Raw genomic sequence first — 17,959 nt, forward strand, 5'->3', positions numbered from 1 at the left:
AAAATGCATTTATTATAAATGTACATTTCAGGGGCACCTGGGTGGCTCAGTTAATTAAGCGTCTGCCTCCAGCTCAGGTCATGATCCCAGGGTCTTGGGATTGAGCCCCGCATCTGGCTCCTTGCTCAGTGGGTGTCTGCTTCTCCCTCTCCCTCTGTGCTCTCTCTCTCAAGTAAAAAAATAAAATCTTAAAAAAAAATAAGTGTACATTTCAAAGAGTATTGACAATTATATATACATATAAGTTATAATATGTAAATATATAAATAATGGCATAATTATTAATTACTATAAATATATGAATTATTACTTTAAATATATATCGCTATATATACATGTATTTATATATATATATATACACACACCATATATTTTTATATTTATGTTTATATATAAAACACCACAGCCAAGACACAACATTTCCATGACTTCAAAACATTCTCTCATTGGCCTTTGCTGTCAAATTCCCCCAGCCTCAGCCGCTTAACCGACTGAATTCCAGTAGAATTCTAAAATAGGAAGCATTAGGTTCTCAAATTTGTTCGTCTTTCTCAAAATAATTTTTGAATATCTAGGTCCTTTACATTTCTGTATGCAGTTTAAGATAAACTTGTCAATTTCTACAAAAAGAGATTACATCGAATGTGTAGATCAATTTGGGGAGAATTGATATCTTAAAGATATTATCTTCCAATACATGAAAAATTTACCTGTATATTTATTTAAGTCTTTATATTTTTTCACCAGTGTTTATTTTTCAGTATATGGGTCTTGCACCCATTTTTTTTAAATCTATCGCTAAATATTTAATGCTTTTTGATGTTATTATAAATGGTATTGATATTTTAATTTCATTTTGGAAAGATTTGTTGTTATATAACAATACAATTGATTTCTTTTGGTACTGACCTCATGTCTTGTGATTCTTTCAGTCCATGAGAGTGGAATGTCTTTCAGTTTGTGTTGTTTTCAGTTTCTTTCATCAATGTTTTATAGTTTTTCGAGTACAGGTCTTTTACCTCCTTAGTTAAGATTATTCATGGGTATTTTATTCTTTTTGATGCAGTTGTAACTGGGATTGTTTTCCTTTTTTTTTTTTTTTAAGATTTTATTTCTTTATTTGTCAGAGAGAGAGGCAGGCAGGCAGAGGGAGATGCAGGCTCCCCACTGAGCAGGGAGCCCAATGCAGGACTCTATCCCAGGACCCTGGGATCATGACCTGAGCAGAAGGCAGACGCTTAACCGACTGAGCCACCCAGGCATCCCTGGGATTGTTTTCTTAATTTCTCTTTCTGCTACTTTGTTATTACTGTATAGACACACTGCCAATTTCTGGGTATTCTGTATTCTGCAACTTTACTGAATTCCTTTATTACTTTTGATAGATTTTTGATGGAGTCTGTGGGTTTTCTGTGTATACTATCATGTCATCTGCCTTACCAATTTGGATGCCTCTTACTCTTTTTTTCTTGTCTGATCACTGTGGCTAGGATTTTCAGTACTGTTGAATAAAAATGGTGAGAGTGGATATCTTTGTCTTGTTCCTGATCTTATAGGGAAAGCTCTTAGTTTTTTATCATTTTCATATATGGACTTTATTATATTGAGGTATGTTTCCTCTAAACCCACTTTGTTGAGAGTTTTTATCATCAACAAATGTTGAATTTTGTCAAATGCTTTTTCTGCATTTATTGCAATGATAATATGATTTTTATCCCTGTGTTTCTTTTTCTTGATCATGCTAGTGAGGCGTTTGTTAATTTTACTGATCTTTTCAAAGAACAAGCTGTTGGTTTAAATTATTTTTTCTGTTACTTCTCCATTTTTCATTACACTGATTCCCACTGTTCTCTTTATTGTTTCTCTTTTTTTCCTATTCACATTATGTTTGTTAGTTTTTAGCTTCTCAAGATAGATTATTGATTTAAAGAATTTTTTCTACTTTAAGCATTTCACACTGTAAATTTCCCACTAAGCACTGCTTTAACGTCATCCCATATATTTTGATACATTGTATATTCATTACCAAATAATATCTTCTTATTTACATTGTGACTCATGGCTTAGAAGGTATTATTTAATTTCTGAATATTTGGGGATTTCCCAGATCTTTTTTATTATTGATTTCTACTTTAATTGTTTTATGAAGAGAAAACATACTTTGTATGATTTTCATTCTTTTATTGAGATTTGTTTTATGGTCCAGCATATGGTCTATCTTAGTGATATTCAGGTGCACTTGAAAAGAATGTATATTCTGGTGTTATGGGGTTTACCATTCCATAAATGTGAATTAGATTAAACCAGTCAATAGTTTTGTTGAAGTCTTCTATAGTCTGACTTATTTTCTGCCTTCTTGTTTAAGCAGGTATAGAATCATGTTGAAATCTCCAACTAGAATTGTGAATGTGCTTATTTCTCCCATTAATTTGTAAGGTTTTGCTTCATTTATTTTGCAACATTATTACTAAATGTATGGACATTTAAGATTGTTATATCTTCTTGGGGTTCCTGGGTGGCTCATTCAGTTGAGCATCTGACTCTTGATTTCGGCTCAGGTCATGATCTCAGGGTCGTGAGATAGAGTCTTGCGTCAGGCTCTGCACTGGACATGGAGCCAGCTTACGATTCTCTCTTTCCCTCTGCCCTTCCCCCTCTGCATGCTCTCTCTCTCTCTCCAAAAAAAAGAAAAAGATTGTTATATCTTCCTGATATATTGAACATTTTATTATTATCAAATATTCCTCTTTATCTCTGATAAATCTTTGACCCAAAGTCTATTTTGTCTGATTGTAATCTAGTCACCAGATTTCTCCGATTAGTTTTTGCATGGCAAATCTTTTTCCACCCATACACTTTTCACATGTACGTGTTTCTGAATTTAAAATGTTTCTTGTAGAGGGCACCTGGGTGGCTCAGTCATTAAGCATCTGCCTTCAGCTCAGGTCATGATCCCAGGGTCCTGGGATCAAGCCCCACATCAGGCTCCCTGCTCGGCGGGAAGCCTGCTTCTCCCTCTCCCACTCCCCCTGCTTGTGGGGATCTCTTGCTGTTTCTCTCTCTGTCAAATAAATAAATAAAATCTTAAAAAAATAAAAAAAATAAAATGTTTCTTGTAGACCACCTATGGTTGATTTTTATTTTTTATTGTGTGTAACAATCTTTGCTTTTTTAATTGCAAACACCAGATGGGGGGCAGGGTGGTTGACCAACTTTCTGTAAAGGGCCACATGGTAAATATTTTCAGCTTTACAAGACATGCAGTCTGTCTGTCTCAGCTATTCACTTCTGCTATTGTAGTGTGAAAGCTGACATAGATAATACATTAATGAATGAGTATATTCCAGTAAGACTTTATTTATAAAACAGTTAGTGGCCATAGTTTGACAACCTCTTGTCTCGATCATTTATGTTTAATGTAATTATCAGTATCTTTCAATTTAAGTCTACCATCTTGCTATTTTTCTATTTTATTTTTTTATCCCTTTTATCTTTCTTTTTTGTCTTTTAGATTAAGCAAGTGTTTTATAGTATTTCATTTGATCTGTACTAATTATTTATTAGTTATACTCTATTTTATTTAGTGGTTGTGCTAGCATTTACAAAATTCTTCTTTAATTTGTCAGAGTACACCTTCAAATAATATTATACCATTTTTGTATAATACAAGGCCCTTACAATAGTTTATTTCCATTGTCTCCTTCCATCCTTTGTCCTATTTTTTAAATGCACTTTATTTCTCTGTATGTTATAAACTGCCTAATACATTGTTATTGTTTTAGTTTTAAAAAGTCAATTATATTTTATAAAAATTTAAAAATAAATAAAATTATTTTCTGTTTACTTATTTACTTATCTGTCATATACCCTTTGTATAGTTCTGAACTTCCATATATATATATATATATATCTCCTAATTTCTTGTCACTATATTTGTTTTTCTTTACATTCCTGGGGTATATTATAATAGCTGTTTGAAAGATATTTTTTTGCTAATTCCATAATTTCTGTCATTTTTGGGTCTGTTTCTTTTACTTGGCCTTTTTCTTGGTTTGGGTCAGATTTTCCTGTTTCTTTCCATTTGTGGTAGTTTTTTATTTGATGTTGTACATTGTGAATTTTTCTTTTTTTTTTGAGTCTGGATTTTGTTTTCCTCTTTTAAAGAGTGTTAAGTAACTTGTAGATGAGCTTGATCTTTTGAGACTTGTTTTTGAGCTTTGTTTGGGTAAGTGCAGAGTAGCCTTTACTCTTGAGTCTACTCAACCCTACTAAAAAGGCATGATTCTTTTTGGGTCTCTACTGAATGTCTTAGTGGTTGAAACTCTGAATTCTTGCTCTGGCCATTTTTCAGCTTATTGTTCCCTGGTAGTTTTTTTGTTTGGTTTGGTTTTTTTTTTTTTTTGCCTGGCTTTATGGAATTTTATCCTATGCATATATATATTGTTATTCAGCAACAGATTCCCTCTTTCTACTCTAGATCTCTGGTCCTACAAATTCCAACTATTTTGACCTTCTCAATTTCTGATCTCTCTCTTTTAACTCAGTGAGACAACCATGCTTTGCTTGGGTTCTTCCATTTTTACACTGACAGAAAGTGCCTCTACCACTTACCTTGTCTGTCTTATTCCAGGTATCACAGTTCTGGGCAATGTTTAAGAACAGCTGATTCAAAAGTTTTGTGAGCTTTCCAGTTGTTTACAGTTGGAGGGCAAGTCCAGTACCAGTTATCTCAACATGGAAAGAAGTGGAAATTCTATTTATTTGATGTTTGATCCTTTAAGACAGATTTAGACTCTTCAGAAACTCCTAGCAAGACCTGGATGAGTTCCTATTCCCTTGGAAATATCCCCTTGACTTAAATCTTTTTTAAAATAAGACCACATCTAGAATGCTTCTTTAGATAGAACACTAGTATTATCAGGCTCTTCCTTCCTTTATTTAAGAAAACCTCTTTATTGGGGCACCTGGGTGGCTCAGTCAGTTGGGTGTCCAACTCTTGGTTTCAGCTCAGGTCATGATCTCATAGCTCATGGGATCAAGCCCTGTGTGGGGTGCCGTGCTGAGTGGGGAGTCTGCTTGGGGGTTCTCTCCCTCTGCTCCTACCCCCATTCTCTTTCTCTCTCTTTCTCTTTCTAAAATAAATGAGTAAATCTTAAAAAAAAAAAAAAAAACTATTTTTACGCCATAATTTTGGATTCTTTTCCACATCAAAAGACTAAAAAATAAGAATCCTAACATCAGATTTTTCCCCTTGATAATGCTCTGTCCATAAAGCCACATCTTCCTCCCTTATTCATTCCTTTTTAAATACTTTGGGTTTTTCTGAATTTATTATAGTACCAGCAAAAGCCAGTTAGGATCCATTCATTAAGTAGTTGAGAAAATGGAAAGTGAGAGCTAAAATTGAAGGATAATTCAAAGCTGCTGGTGGTGGGTGGGGGGAGGGTTGTTTTGATTTTGCTTGTTCATCTGGTCTGATAAAATTTTGCGTGTGGTTTTTAAAGATTTTTTTAAAAATGTATTTACTTTATTTTATTATTATTTTTTAAAGATTTTATTTATTTATTTGACAGAGAGAGATAATGAGAGCAGGAACACAAGCAGGGGGAGTGGGAGAGGGAGAAGCAGGCTTCCTGCCGAGCAGAGAGCCCAATGCGGAACTCGATCCCAGGACCCTGGGATCATGACCTGAGCCAAAGGCAGACACTTAACGACTGAGCCACCCAGGTGCCCAGAAATGTATTTACTTTAGAGAGAGAGAGAGAGAAGACTCTCTGCTCAGCATGGAGCCCTATGTGGGGCTTGATCTCACAACCCTGAGGTCATGACCTGAGCTGAAATCAAGAATTGGATGCTTAGCCAAATGAGCCACCCAGGTGCCCCAGTGATAAAGGTTCTGAAGAAGCTAGCATGCTAACAAAAAATTATGCTAACATGTTTGTCATTGTCAAATCCTGATCATCATTATCAAAATTATCATCATCTTATTTATTTATGGGAGTTTTTGTATAGTAGTGCTAATAACCCTTTTTAAAACTTTTTAATACCTTATTTTCCTACAGAGGTTTAAAAACTTATGCATGCATATTTATTAAACTTATTCCTTACCGTTTCTGAGGTTTTTTTGTCATGCTTAGAAAACCTTTTCATACCCTAATATTATTTTTTTAAGTTCTTCCACATTTTCTTTTTAGCATTTTATTATTTAACTATGTATACATTTAAATATTTATCCACCTGGCATTTATTCTTTCTCTCTTTTTTAATTTTGTTTTTATTGAGGTGAAATTCATGTAACATAGAATTTAATAATTTTTTTTAAAGATTTTATATATTTATTTATTTTGAGAGAGAGAGCATACAGGGGGAGGGACAGAGGGAGAGAGAGAGAGAATCTCAAACAGACTCTACGCTGAGCATGGAGCCCTGTGCAGGACTCGATGTCCCTGAGATCGTGACCTGAGCTGAAAGCAAAGGTCAGACGCTTAACCGACTGTGTCAACTCGGTGCCTTGGGTTTATTTCTTAACTGTTTGGCTCCATTGTTCTGTCTGTCTGTGTGCCAGGACCACAAGTTCACTTCACCTCATATTCATATGATTATCGTTTTAAATTTTAGGCAAGAAAGTCTGCTCCCTACTCTCACTCTCATCCGCAATTATTGCTTTTGTTATTATTTCCCTTGCTAGTTCCATGTGTTTATTCCTCCAGGTAAAATTTTCATTTCTTTATATTAATATCATTATAAATACTTAATATCTTCTTGACATTGACATGGAAAATTACCATGTTAATTTGTATTTAAGCAAATGGTCAAGAATCCCATCTCTAAGTGAAAATGGAATGGATGTTCATTGTATACTCCACTGTGGTTAGTGTCATTGTGGTAAATAAAGTTTCACATTTTTAGGTAGACTGTGATTTTTTTATTTATTTTTTTTATTTTTTTTTAGCTTTGAAATCTGAAGGGGATGATTACTATATTAATGGTGCCTGGACTATTGACTGGCCTCGGAAGTTTGATGTTGCTGGGACAGCTTTTCACTACAAGAGACCAACTGATGAACCGGAATCTTTGGAAGCTCTAGGTCCCACCTCGGAAAATCTCATTGTCATGGTAAATGTGTCTTTGCCACTTAACTTCTACCATTTGTAATCTGTCCTGTGAGGTACAAAGGGGCAGGCTTTATTATCTCTCTTTTACAGGTGGTGAAATCAAGGTTAATGAACATAAAATGGTTTACCCAAGGGTATCAAATTTGTGTAAGGTTAAGGCCATGTTGCTCCTTCCATATGGCTTGATCTTTTCAATGCCTGCTTAAATAATATTTTTGTAACCAAACAAGGCATTTGAGAGAAATGGTTCTAAATTACCCATGAAAATGGAAGGAGAAAATTCAATGTAAGTGCATGTGTTCTACAAGTTATCTCCAATTTCCTATAAGACTTACTTTATGACATTTCTTCTTCAAAAGAAATAATAAGTATCTGAATGAAGCCTCATTGTATTTTAATTATCTTCACCAGTTGTTTTCAATGGCAGGTTCTGCTTCAGGAACAGAATTTGGGAATTAGGTATAAATTCAACGTTCCCATCACTCGGACTGGCAGTGGAGACAATGAAGTTGGCTTTACATGGAATCATCAGCCTTGGTCAGAATGCTCAGCTACTTGTGCTGGAGGTAAGACACCCACTAGGCAGCCCACCCAGAGGGCAGATGGAAAGCAAAACATATTCTGAGCTATGCTTTGTGTTTGCTAAAGAAGCTAATTGGAAACATTTCTTGCAGGTTTGCTTCAAGCTGTAATTTAGCAAAAGAAACTTTGCTTTAATTATATTATATTCCGTTTGTTTTTAACCTCATGTAATTTGCACAGATTTGTTGGTAAAATACATCTTGGCACAATGAGTGTCTCTGCTGGTGCTTCTCCCAAGACTATCTTGAAGGTGGGCTGTTTGCTTTTCGTGAACACATTCTTGGTAAAGAACATCAAGAGTTTTAAATCAGAAAATGAGCAAGAATCAGACGGCACAGATGCAACTTCTTGTAATGGGGGATGAGAATGTATGTCTGTGTGCTTGTGTGTTTGTGTTTGTGTGCTTGTGTGTTTCCCACAAACCTATTCAAACTCCCTTCTCCAGCCATCACAGTTAAGGGGCTATATGCTGGGATACTACGATAATTCCTGGTGTCTGGGTCTCCGGGTTAATGGTGTATGCTGACCCCATTATAGTCCCTCAGAGAGGTAGCTGCTAGGCGGTGGTTGGTGATGTGTTGGTTGTCCCATGTGCGTTTTTCATGGGTGCCTTTTCCCCACAATTTACTCTATTCCTAATCCTCCTCCCTCTAGTGGCCACCAATGCAATTCTTTACCTCTGGCTGGGAGAGCAGGACAGTTGGCTTCCTTCAAAGCCAACACCCTTGCTGCTGCATGGACTGGTGAGTAGAAGTGCTGTGCAAGCAGCATCTTCCTTCTCTCTGGAGACTAAATGCATCGCCTCCACCGTACACCTTGGTCCCAATAGGCAAGGAAGCAACCCTATCCCCCAGGCCTAGGCGGGGCTAGAGGACCTCACCATTCCAAAAGCAAAGATTGATTTTGAATAGTGATATTTAGAACGGGAGAAATAGAAATAAAGTGAATCATCCCATTTTACTCCATTTCCAATGTATTACCTATTTTCCCTTTCTAAACTGCTCAGAAACACATGATTGGACAAGACCTTTACCCTATCTTGTCCTGCACTCATTGAATTTCTAAACACCTCTGATTCTTGAGGCTCCTCCTTGAGGAGGAATTATTTTCACAGAAATGATTATTATATAATATATTCAGTATTTTTAGACTCATTCAGAAATAAATCATTGATTAGCTATAACTTCAACTTTAGTAGTAAACACAATATAAAACATCAAAAAAGCAAATTAATAATAATAATAATGTCTTCTCCTGTGTGAGGTGTCATGAAACATGGTTATATATAATTTGTGACATATTTTAAAAGATCTCTAATTCCTATCCGTTTTATGTGTGACATGGCTAGTGATTTATAATGTAAAGTTTTAAAAACTGTAAGGCATTACTATATATTTTAATAAAATAAAGGATATTTGAAATTAATTGTTCAAGTGAATGCCACCGTATTATATTTTAGTGGCATTTATACATTTATCTTTCTTTGTTCCAATAAATTCATTTTTGTTCAAGCTATAAATTAACTTATCCCTTTCACATACCAAAAAAAACCAAAAAAGTCTTCATGATAACTGTACATATATAATTCAGGCCCTGAAGTATAAGGTAGGATAAAGTTATTAAGGAAGAGTCAAAATAAACTTTAGGAAATCTAATGAGGAAAGTCTAAATGTTGAGGATGATTAGCTTGGAGAAGAGAAGGCTGAGGGAAAGTATATTAGTATCTTCAAGTCTGTGACAGAATGTTGAATGAGAAATTCTTAGTGCCTGTTCGTCTTTGTACTGAAAATTGCTATATTTGGGGATGGTTTAGACACAGTCTTGTCTGAGGCCAAGGAGGGATTAAGTGAATTCTCAGTGTTCCTTCTAACCCTATGATTCTTTTGTTCAAAAAGGAGATAGTCCGACAAATAGGGTGGTGTTAGGCCCTGAGAACTGAATTTAGAAGAAAAGCTGTGCTTATATTAAAGATATATGAAAAGTCTAAAGGAGTGTTATTCTTTTCTATAACACTCGCATTGGGAAATCATAATACAAAAATGATTTCCTGTGGTAGGGGATAAAACAAAAAGAAGAACAAGGAGGGAGAAAACCCCCTGGAAGGAGAATTTTCTCTGTTATTTGTACTTTTTCCCTCTGTTCTGGAGCCTACTGATCGTAGATATTTGAGGCGGTTCTTGAAACTGGAATCCTGCTCAGTTGTGTGTGATTATGACAGCAGGCATGAGGCAGTCTTGAGGCATTGCCTTCTTTGGAAGAGAGATGTACAGTGCTTGGAAGTCGGCTGGCATAGTGTGAAGAGCTGCCATTTGGCTGGCTTGGTAAGTGGTTCTCAAAGTGCGGCCACTGTACCGGCAGCATCAGCATCACCTGAGAATTTATTAGAAATGCTACTTTGGGGGCCCCATCTCAGATCTACTGAGTAGAAACTCTGGGTGGGCCTCAACAGTCTGTTTTAAATAGCTCTCCAGGTGATTGTGATGCTCGCTCAAGTGTGAGTACTAATGATTTGGTTGACAGAGAAACTGAAACCTGGAGACATAGAATCTATGCCCTCCTCACTGACATCTGTGCATCCTCTCTAGATTCACTTTGCACCTAGAACAATATCTGGAATATACTAGGTACTCAATAAATATTTAGAGATGAGTGGATGAGCAAAAGGAATCAATTATTTTGGCAATTATTTACTTGTGCTAGCTTTTTCCAGTATAGGAAATAAGGGTTGAGAATTGTTAATTTTCTTGGGAGGTGGGACAGTTTTTAATTGGGATAAAGTCAGTTCTTTTTTTTTCTTTTTAAGATTTTATTTATTTATTTGACAGAGAGAGAGAGACAGCAGGAGTGGGAACACAAGCAAGGGGAGTGGGAGAGGGAGAGGGAGAAGCAGGCTCCCACTGAGCAGGGAACCCGACATATGGGGCTCGATCCCAGGACCCGGGGATCATGACCCGAGCCCGAGGCAGATGCTTAACTACTGAGCCACCCAGGTGCCCCAAGGGATAAAGTCAGTTCTTAATTGGGATATTTCACTCTCATCTTTCCAGGGTGATGCTAGGTGTCTTGAGGACACCAAAATTTTTTAAAATGGAAAAAGAGAAAACAAGAAAGATCTCAAAGAACTTTCTGTTGCAATCTCACAAGACTATTCAGTGATCTCACCTATTACTCTCCTGCATATGTTTTATTAGTGGCAAATAACAAACTGAATTTGGGAGCAATGTTGATAGCTTTCTCTTATGATATCTTTTAAGATAAGAAGTTTTGAGATTGTTTTTCTGTTGCTTAGCAGACCCAATGACAAATCTCATGCTGCAGGAAATATTGCTGGTGATTCAGTCTAAGTAATGGTTTTCTCTGAGTAAGTGATGAAACACTTCCTTAGCCTGAATAAGAACATTGAGATGCTGTGGGGTGTTGTCTTCAGGATAAATGTGATTTTTAAGATACAGTTGTGATTCTTCCTCTGAGAGACACTCAGGCCCAGTGAATTAAAACTTGACTCTTTTCTGAACTACTGTTAACTCCTACTAGAGTTTTGTTTCTTTATTCCTTATCCAGAGTGTTATATGCTCTGTGATTTATCTGATTCCCAAATTTATATACTACCATTGTATTCATGATTAATGTGTTAACTGATAAAGCTCAGCTGGGTAAAGAGAATTATATTATTTTTGAATACAAAGCTTTAGGAATTTTTTTAAAGTAGTAATTTAGGCCACTGTGTCTTTGCACTGCAACATTTAAAGTTTCAAATAACAAATATTATGTATTTTTCCTTTGATATTAGTCATACATACTCACTTTTTACTTGCTTTGGTTGGACGTATGGTCCTCAGATTTTAACATCAGAATTACCTGGATGTCTTATTCAAATAAGATTGCTAGGTTCTGCCTCCAATTTCGGATTCAGTAGGTGTGGGATAGACCCCAAAAATTTGCACTTCTGGAAGGTGTCCAGGTGATGCTGTTGCTAGTGGCTCAGGAACCATACTTAGTGAGAAACACTGGGCTAGACACTTAGATTTCATAAAGTAAATGCCTATTAAAACAAAGTGGCAAATCATTTAGGTAATAATCCATATTGCAGTTGTAATCTACATTACAGCTAGTCTTTTTAATGATAAATGGTTCTGCTCAGCTATGTAATAATAAATAAAATGTTGTAGTTTATAAAACATTTTCTGCTACCCTATTACATTTGATCATCATCAACAGCACCATGAGCCTAGGCATTGCTATTATTATTCCTATTTTGTAGATAAAACCCAAGTGAAGTAACTTTCTGAAATCAAGACTTAGAAATTGTCTAGTGATTTTTTAAATGTAGAATTCTCTCTTAAAAAAGATGGTCCTTTACGTTGAACAGAGCCTTTCCCCCAGTTGGCAACTTCCATAGAACAACATGATAAATCCCCATTAAAAAAAATCTCCTTCACTAGTTCGAAATTTTATTTTTTCAAATGCTTTACCTAAAGCCAGTGGTTCTTAACTTTGGTCGTACATTGGAATCACCTGGAGAACTTTGAACAATTCTGATGATTGGCCCGCCCCCCAGAAGTTCTGATTTAATTTGTCAAGAGTGTGGCCTGGGCATCAGATTTTTAAAAACTCCCTAGGTAATTCTAATGTGCAGCCAAGGTTGAGAAGTCCTGCTGTTGAGGCTGATGGAAAGTTTATTTAGTATTCAAGTAATTTACATTCAGATGCAAATGCTGCTGGTAGCATTAACTCACATTTCTGTTATTAATTAGCCACTAGTTAACTAATGCAAAGATTAATGAGATTTATTTATATGTATTTGGGGCGGGAAAGTAGAACAGGACATTAACGGTGGGAATGAAAAATGTAATAGAATGCCAGTTAATTTTGTAATTTTGTTTAGTGCGGCCATCAGCCTTGGACATGCCTTTAGAAAGCTTTTTTCAGTTTATTTACATGCTCTCTCTACCTGATGGATCATTTATAAGCATCTGATCAATGCTTTTAAAACTGACTGAAACTGTTAAGTATTGTTTCTCAACCTTTTGACTAAGACCTTTTGAAATTGTGCTAAGCAGGTTTTCCAAAGTTCTCCCTCTAATTTCAAATTTCTGTGGTACTTAGGGAGTTATAATGAATAAGTGGTTATAAACTCAACCAAGTTTAATTGAAACACACAAGTCAGAGGCATATGGCTCCTGTTTTAACTCAACATTTGTGAAAACTGATAACTTTTTTCTCTTTGTGACATGGTTTAAGGGAAAGTCATCTATTGTTTTAGGAGATTTTGTTTCATTAGGGAATGAATCTTTGCAAAATGCAGCAATATTCATGATAATTTCCTTCCCTGCCTTTCTGGATGTGCTCTCATTTCCAACCATTTTAACCATTCTCTTTCCACCTGAAGCCTCCCTCACCCCTCCTCTTATTTGATGCAACCCATAGGCTTTAAAGCAAAGCTTTCCAAAGCCAGTTAACTGAGAGTCACTGCACTGTTGCATTCAAGTTTGTACCTGTTCTGTTAAAAAGGAAGTCTTAAGACTGCTTAAAAAAAAGAAGATAGTAGGAAGGGAGAAATGGAGGTGGGGAAATCGTTGGGGGAGACAAACCATGAGAGACTATGGACTCTGAGAAACAAATAGGTTTTTAGGGGGTGGGGGGATGGGTTAGCCCAGTGATTTGTATTAAGGAGGGCACCTACTGCATGGAGCACTGGGTGTTATACGCAAACAATGAATCATGGAACACTACGTCAAAAACTAATGATGTAATGTATGGTGATTAACATAACATAATAAAATAAAATAAAATTTAAAAAAGAGTGCTTTACTTGTGATGTAAAGAAAAGTCAAAAATACATGAATATTTTACATGTATTCTTTTGAAATTTATGCTCTAAATATAGTCTTTGACCTGCAATTGGCTCTACTGACACCTCTAATTATTTTCTCTAAATTTTTTTCCGACGGTTTTCTTTCTTTATCTTTGTGTAGAAGTACAAAAATTGCATACCAAAGAACTCATTTTTGTCAGGTTTGTGCTGACAAACGTTGGCATCTCTTTGTTGAACATTGCCGGCAGCTCAGGGAGAAAAAGATAAGCTAAAACTATACTTATATTGAGGGGGAGAAGGAAGAAGACAGCTTTATTTTTAGAGGCAATTTTGATTTTATTTAAAGATCAAAGTACAGATTTTTTGTACATATACTATGGGGTTATTCAGGAATGCTTCTGATCAATTGTTTTTGACCACTTAAAATTTTATCATTACTTTTTATTTTACATTTACATAGCCTAATTAATTTTTCTTGTATGTTTCATGCTTATTTAGATGCTTATTTTATTTATTTTTCTTTTTTTCCCCTGGATGTCATCTTAAGCCGTGTGTGTGTGTGTGTGTGTGTGTGTGTGTGTGTGAATAGCATACAAACTTAAAAGATATTCTATGTGTTTCTTCTTTCTAGCTAGGACAAATTTTTTTAATTCATTCTTTTTGTGATTATCACCTGATTCATCTGGATTCTTATACATATTGGAGCTGGTTTCTATTCTTTAATATTTTTAGGATGCTTTACACAGTTTCCAACTACTATTTTACATTTTCCTGATATAGGCCCATATTTTTCAAACTGCACCACAGTGCCCCAGAATACTGCAACACTCACAAAAGACACAGCAGAAGGTTGTACATTTTCGATGAAAACACAGTGACATTGGTCATTTACCACACCAATTACTACTAAGTTGTTTGGACCTAACTACTCAAAAAGTAAAACTCTTAGATATTTTTTTTTCTGCCTAGCAGGGCTGTGAAAAAATTACTGAGACATTAAGGGTGTCATGAACCAGGAAATTTTAAGAACTCTTGATTTAAGGTAAAATGAGTATCATTAAAATAGATAAAAATTAGTCCTCTCCCTTTCTTCCAATAGATGTTGAATTTCATTTCATAAAAGGAAAAAATGCATATAAACTCCTTAATCAGGATCCTGGTGATGTTCAGAGTTTAAAATCAGAGCCTCTTCTGTACTTCTAGTTAAGGAACTAGATGTCTTGAATACTGTGTAAACTTTTCCTTCATATCTGTAATTAAGTTTTCCTTCTGATGTGTCCTGAATATGTTTCCTTCCTCTATCTCTGTTAGTTCAGTTTAAGATTGGTGGGTGATTAAAGCAAAAAAAAAAAAAAAAAGAAGAAGAAGAAGAAAGAAAAAAGAAAAAATACCCTAAATATTTAAAAGAGAACTGATAGCAAATTTGTCTTTGCAATTTGCTACCTAACAAGTTTATGTAATAATCTACACTATTCTATTTATTTTATTTTATTTTATTTTTTGAAAGATCTTATTTATTTATTTGAGAGAGCAGGAACGGGGAGGGAGGGGAGAGGGAGAGAGAGAAGCAGGCTTCCCACTAAGCAGGGAGCCCGATGTGGGTGGGACTCGGTCCCAGGACCTGGGATCATGAGCTGAGCCTAAGGCAGATGCATAACTGGCTGAGCCACCCAGATGCCCCTACACTATTCCATTTATTAATGACATATTTTTCAAGTTATTTTAATGAATCTGTCATGCAGATTGCCTTGGCCTCTTTAAAAAGTTGGATATTTCTATGTTGTTTCTATGGAAACACTATATGTTCATGTTATATATTTCATTTTCAAAAATGACGTGACACAAGGATAATGTGCACTTAAAAGTACAGTAATTCCATTATAACATAACAGTTTTAAAATTGTCTTTTAAAAGTAATTATTAGAAAAAGTATAATACAATCTTCAGGCTTATACTAATACCTGACTGAAAGAAAACAGCTCTCATAGTACCAGATAAAACAGGTAAATGCCTTACATTTTCGCAGATGTCCTTTTCATTTCTTCACTAATTCTAAGATACCTCACATTTTTTTAAAAGATTTTATTTTTAAGTAAACTCTATACCCAACATGGGGCTCGAACTCACAACCCCAGGATCCAGAGTCACATGCTGTACCAACTGAGCCAGCCTGGTACCCCAAGATACCTAGCATTTTTAACATCACTAAACTGGTCAATTCACAGTATTAGTGAACTAACAGAATGTGCTTCAAACAAACAAGTGTTTTCAGAGTTGACTTTTATAGACATAATAATAATATGTAATATGTATTGCAGCTATAAAGGACTTATACACTCTAACTTTGATACAAGTTCACAGTAGAGGAGTCCCAAAATGGAGCAGAGAGAGGAAAACAAAATCCAGTTGTTTTTCAAGATTCAAAGTAGACTTGATTGAAATTAAGTATGAAAGACATAAAAAGGTCAAATCTTATAACAAAGTTTGCTTCTCTTTGATTTAGGACTTACCATGCAAAAGTTACTTTCAAGGTTAAATAAAAGATAACAGATGGAAATTTTAGTTTGAATAATTAAAAGCACTTTACTCATTGCCATTTATTTCCCTTTGAAGAAATGTAGTTATATAATTAGTTTTTAAGGAAAATTCCCTATAAAAGATCATTTCTGTTTGAAGTAACACAATGTACTATTGTTTGAAACTATGAGAGTCATTTTACATTTGATTCCTGTATACACCAACTTAGATGTAAAATAGATCACTGTGATATTTTTAATAATGCAAGCCCCTTGTAAAAAGTGACTTGAGTTTAGAAAAATAAAGATTTGCATTCATCTGTGTTTGCTGTTCTCAGATTTTCTCTCTGGTCTTTGAAATATAAAATACTTGTAGGACTAGACAAGGTCTATCACTGCACTGACCATGGCTTTCCCCTATTCACTTTCTCCCACATCCCCTTCTTTCAGGTCATTTTCAATGTTGGGAAGTAAGAGTCCCCTATAATAGATGGGTGTAGCTGTGCCAGGCATCACAGCAAGGCACCTGTGAACATCACAGCTCTGGATAGCCTCGTCTCTGTAGCCCTCAATGGCACTGGCTCAGTTCTCATACCGTATGCCCTGGAGAGGAGCAACTGCTCTAGGCAAACTCATGTTCTTGGTTGGTTCACACTTCTGGAGGCTATGTTTGCTCATTTATTTGTCTATAATAATTGTTTCTATTTATCTTTTTACTTAAGCACGTGGCTTCCCTTATGTAATACACTTAAAATTGTTTTTGGAATTCTCCTGTGTATTTTCAATATTATTTAAGCTTTCTAACTTCTTGTACAAAGTCTTACATATGAATGTTTGGTGTGGTAGCCTGATTTTTTTACTATTTACTCCTGCATATTGTGGCTTGCATTTTCTCTAATGGCAAGATGTATAGCTGAAGGCAAGAAGTCTCCACTGACCCCAGACATTTCCCCTAGTGCTGTTTTCCTCCCTGTTTCATCTCATTTCTATTGCTTTAGAGATTATATTCTTCCCTAACATGATCAGGGCCTGCACACATGTTCACTTGCTGAAAAACTTGGGTAAGGCTGAAAGCGAAATTTAAGTGCATTCCTGTTGTATTAATGATTTGTGTGTCACAGGTCCTGTTTCACTTCACAAATATTTTGTCCTAAATAGCATTTTAACAGTCATAACATTATGCATCTTTACAAGGTATTATGTTTAAAATGCTTTTGGAAAAAAATTAAGCCTTTTTAAATGGCAGTAATCATCCCTATTTTATAAGACTTTCTGATATTATTATTCCCATTGTTTTTACTTGAGGAAATTAATAAGCTATACAGTTTTTTATAACTCAAATCTGAAATATTTGCTCTTTGGTTCTAAGAAAGTGTTGTATATAATTAGAAGAAAAGCTTCGGGGGCTCCTAGGTGGTTTAGTCAGTTAAGCCTATGACTTCACCTCAGGTCATGATCTCAGGGTCCTGGCATTGAGCCCTGTGTGGGGCTCCTCGTTCAGGGGGGAGTCTGCTTCCACCTCTCCCTCTCCCTTTGCCCCTCTTCCTGCTCATGCTCTCTCTCTCTCAAATAAATAAATAAAATCTTTAAAAAAAGAAAAAAGAAAGAAAGAAAGAAAAGTTTCTGGGCACCTGGCTGGCTCAGTTGGTAGAGCATGTGACTCTTGATCTTGGGGCCATAAGTTTGAGCCCCACATTGGGTGTAGAAATTACTTGAAAATACAGTCTTTTAAATAAAGGAAACCTTTGATTTAGTTAGACACTTTCCATGGAAGACATTCCTATTAATATCTAATGAGTGGTAGAAAACCCCTCCAAGGAGGGGTGCCTGTGTGGCTCAGTTAGTTAGGTATCTGACTCTTGGTTTTGGTGTGGGTCACAATCTCCCAGTCATGAGATCCAGCCCTACATGAGGCTTGAGATTCTCTTTCT

At 35.6% G+C, this 17,959-nt stretch overlaps 1 protein-coding gene across 1 annotated transcript in view; it reads left to right on the forward strand.

The window, feature by feature from the left end:
• The window catches only part of ADAMTS6 (ADAM metallopeptidase with thrombospondin type 1 motif 6), a 287,534-nt gene that overhangs the window by 227,266 nt on the left and 42,309 nt on the right, over window positions 1-17,959 (forward strand). The window contains exons 18-19 of the mRNA XM_032404338.1: window positions 6,953-7,116; window positions 7,543-7,681. Coding sequence (XP_032260229.1) covers window positions 6,953-7,116; window positions 7,543-7,681 — 303 coding nt within the window. The remainder of the gene's footprint in view (window positions 1-6,952; window positions 7,117-7,542; window positions 7,682-17,959) is intronic.

This window comes from Phoca vitulina, unplaced genomic scaffold (genome assembly GCF_004348235.1).
Source record: "Phoca vitulina isolate PV1807 unplaced genomic scaffold, GSC_HSeal_1.0 scaffold6, whole genome shotgun sequence".
Taxonomy (NCBI): domain Eukaryota; kingdom Metazoa; phylum Chordata; class Mammalia; order Carnivora; family Phocidae; genus Phoca; species Phoca vitulina.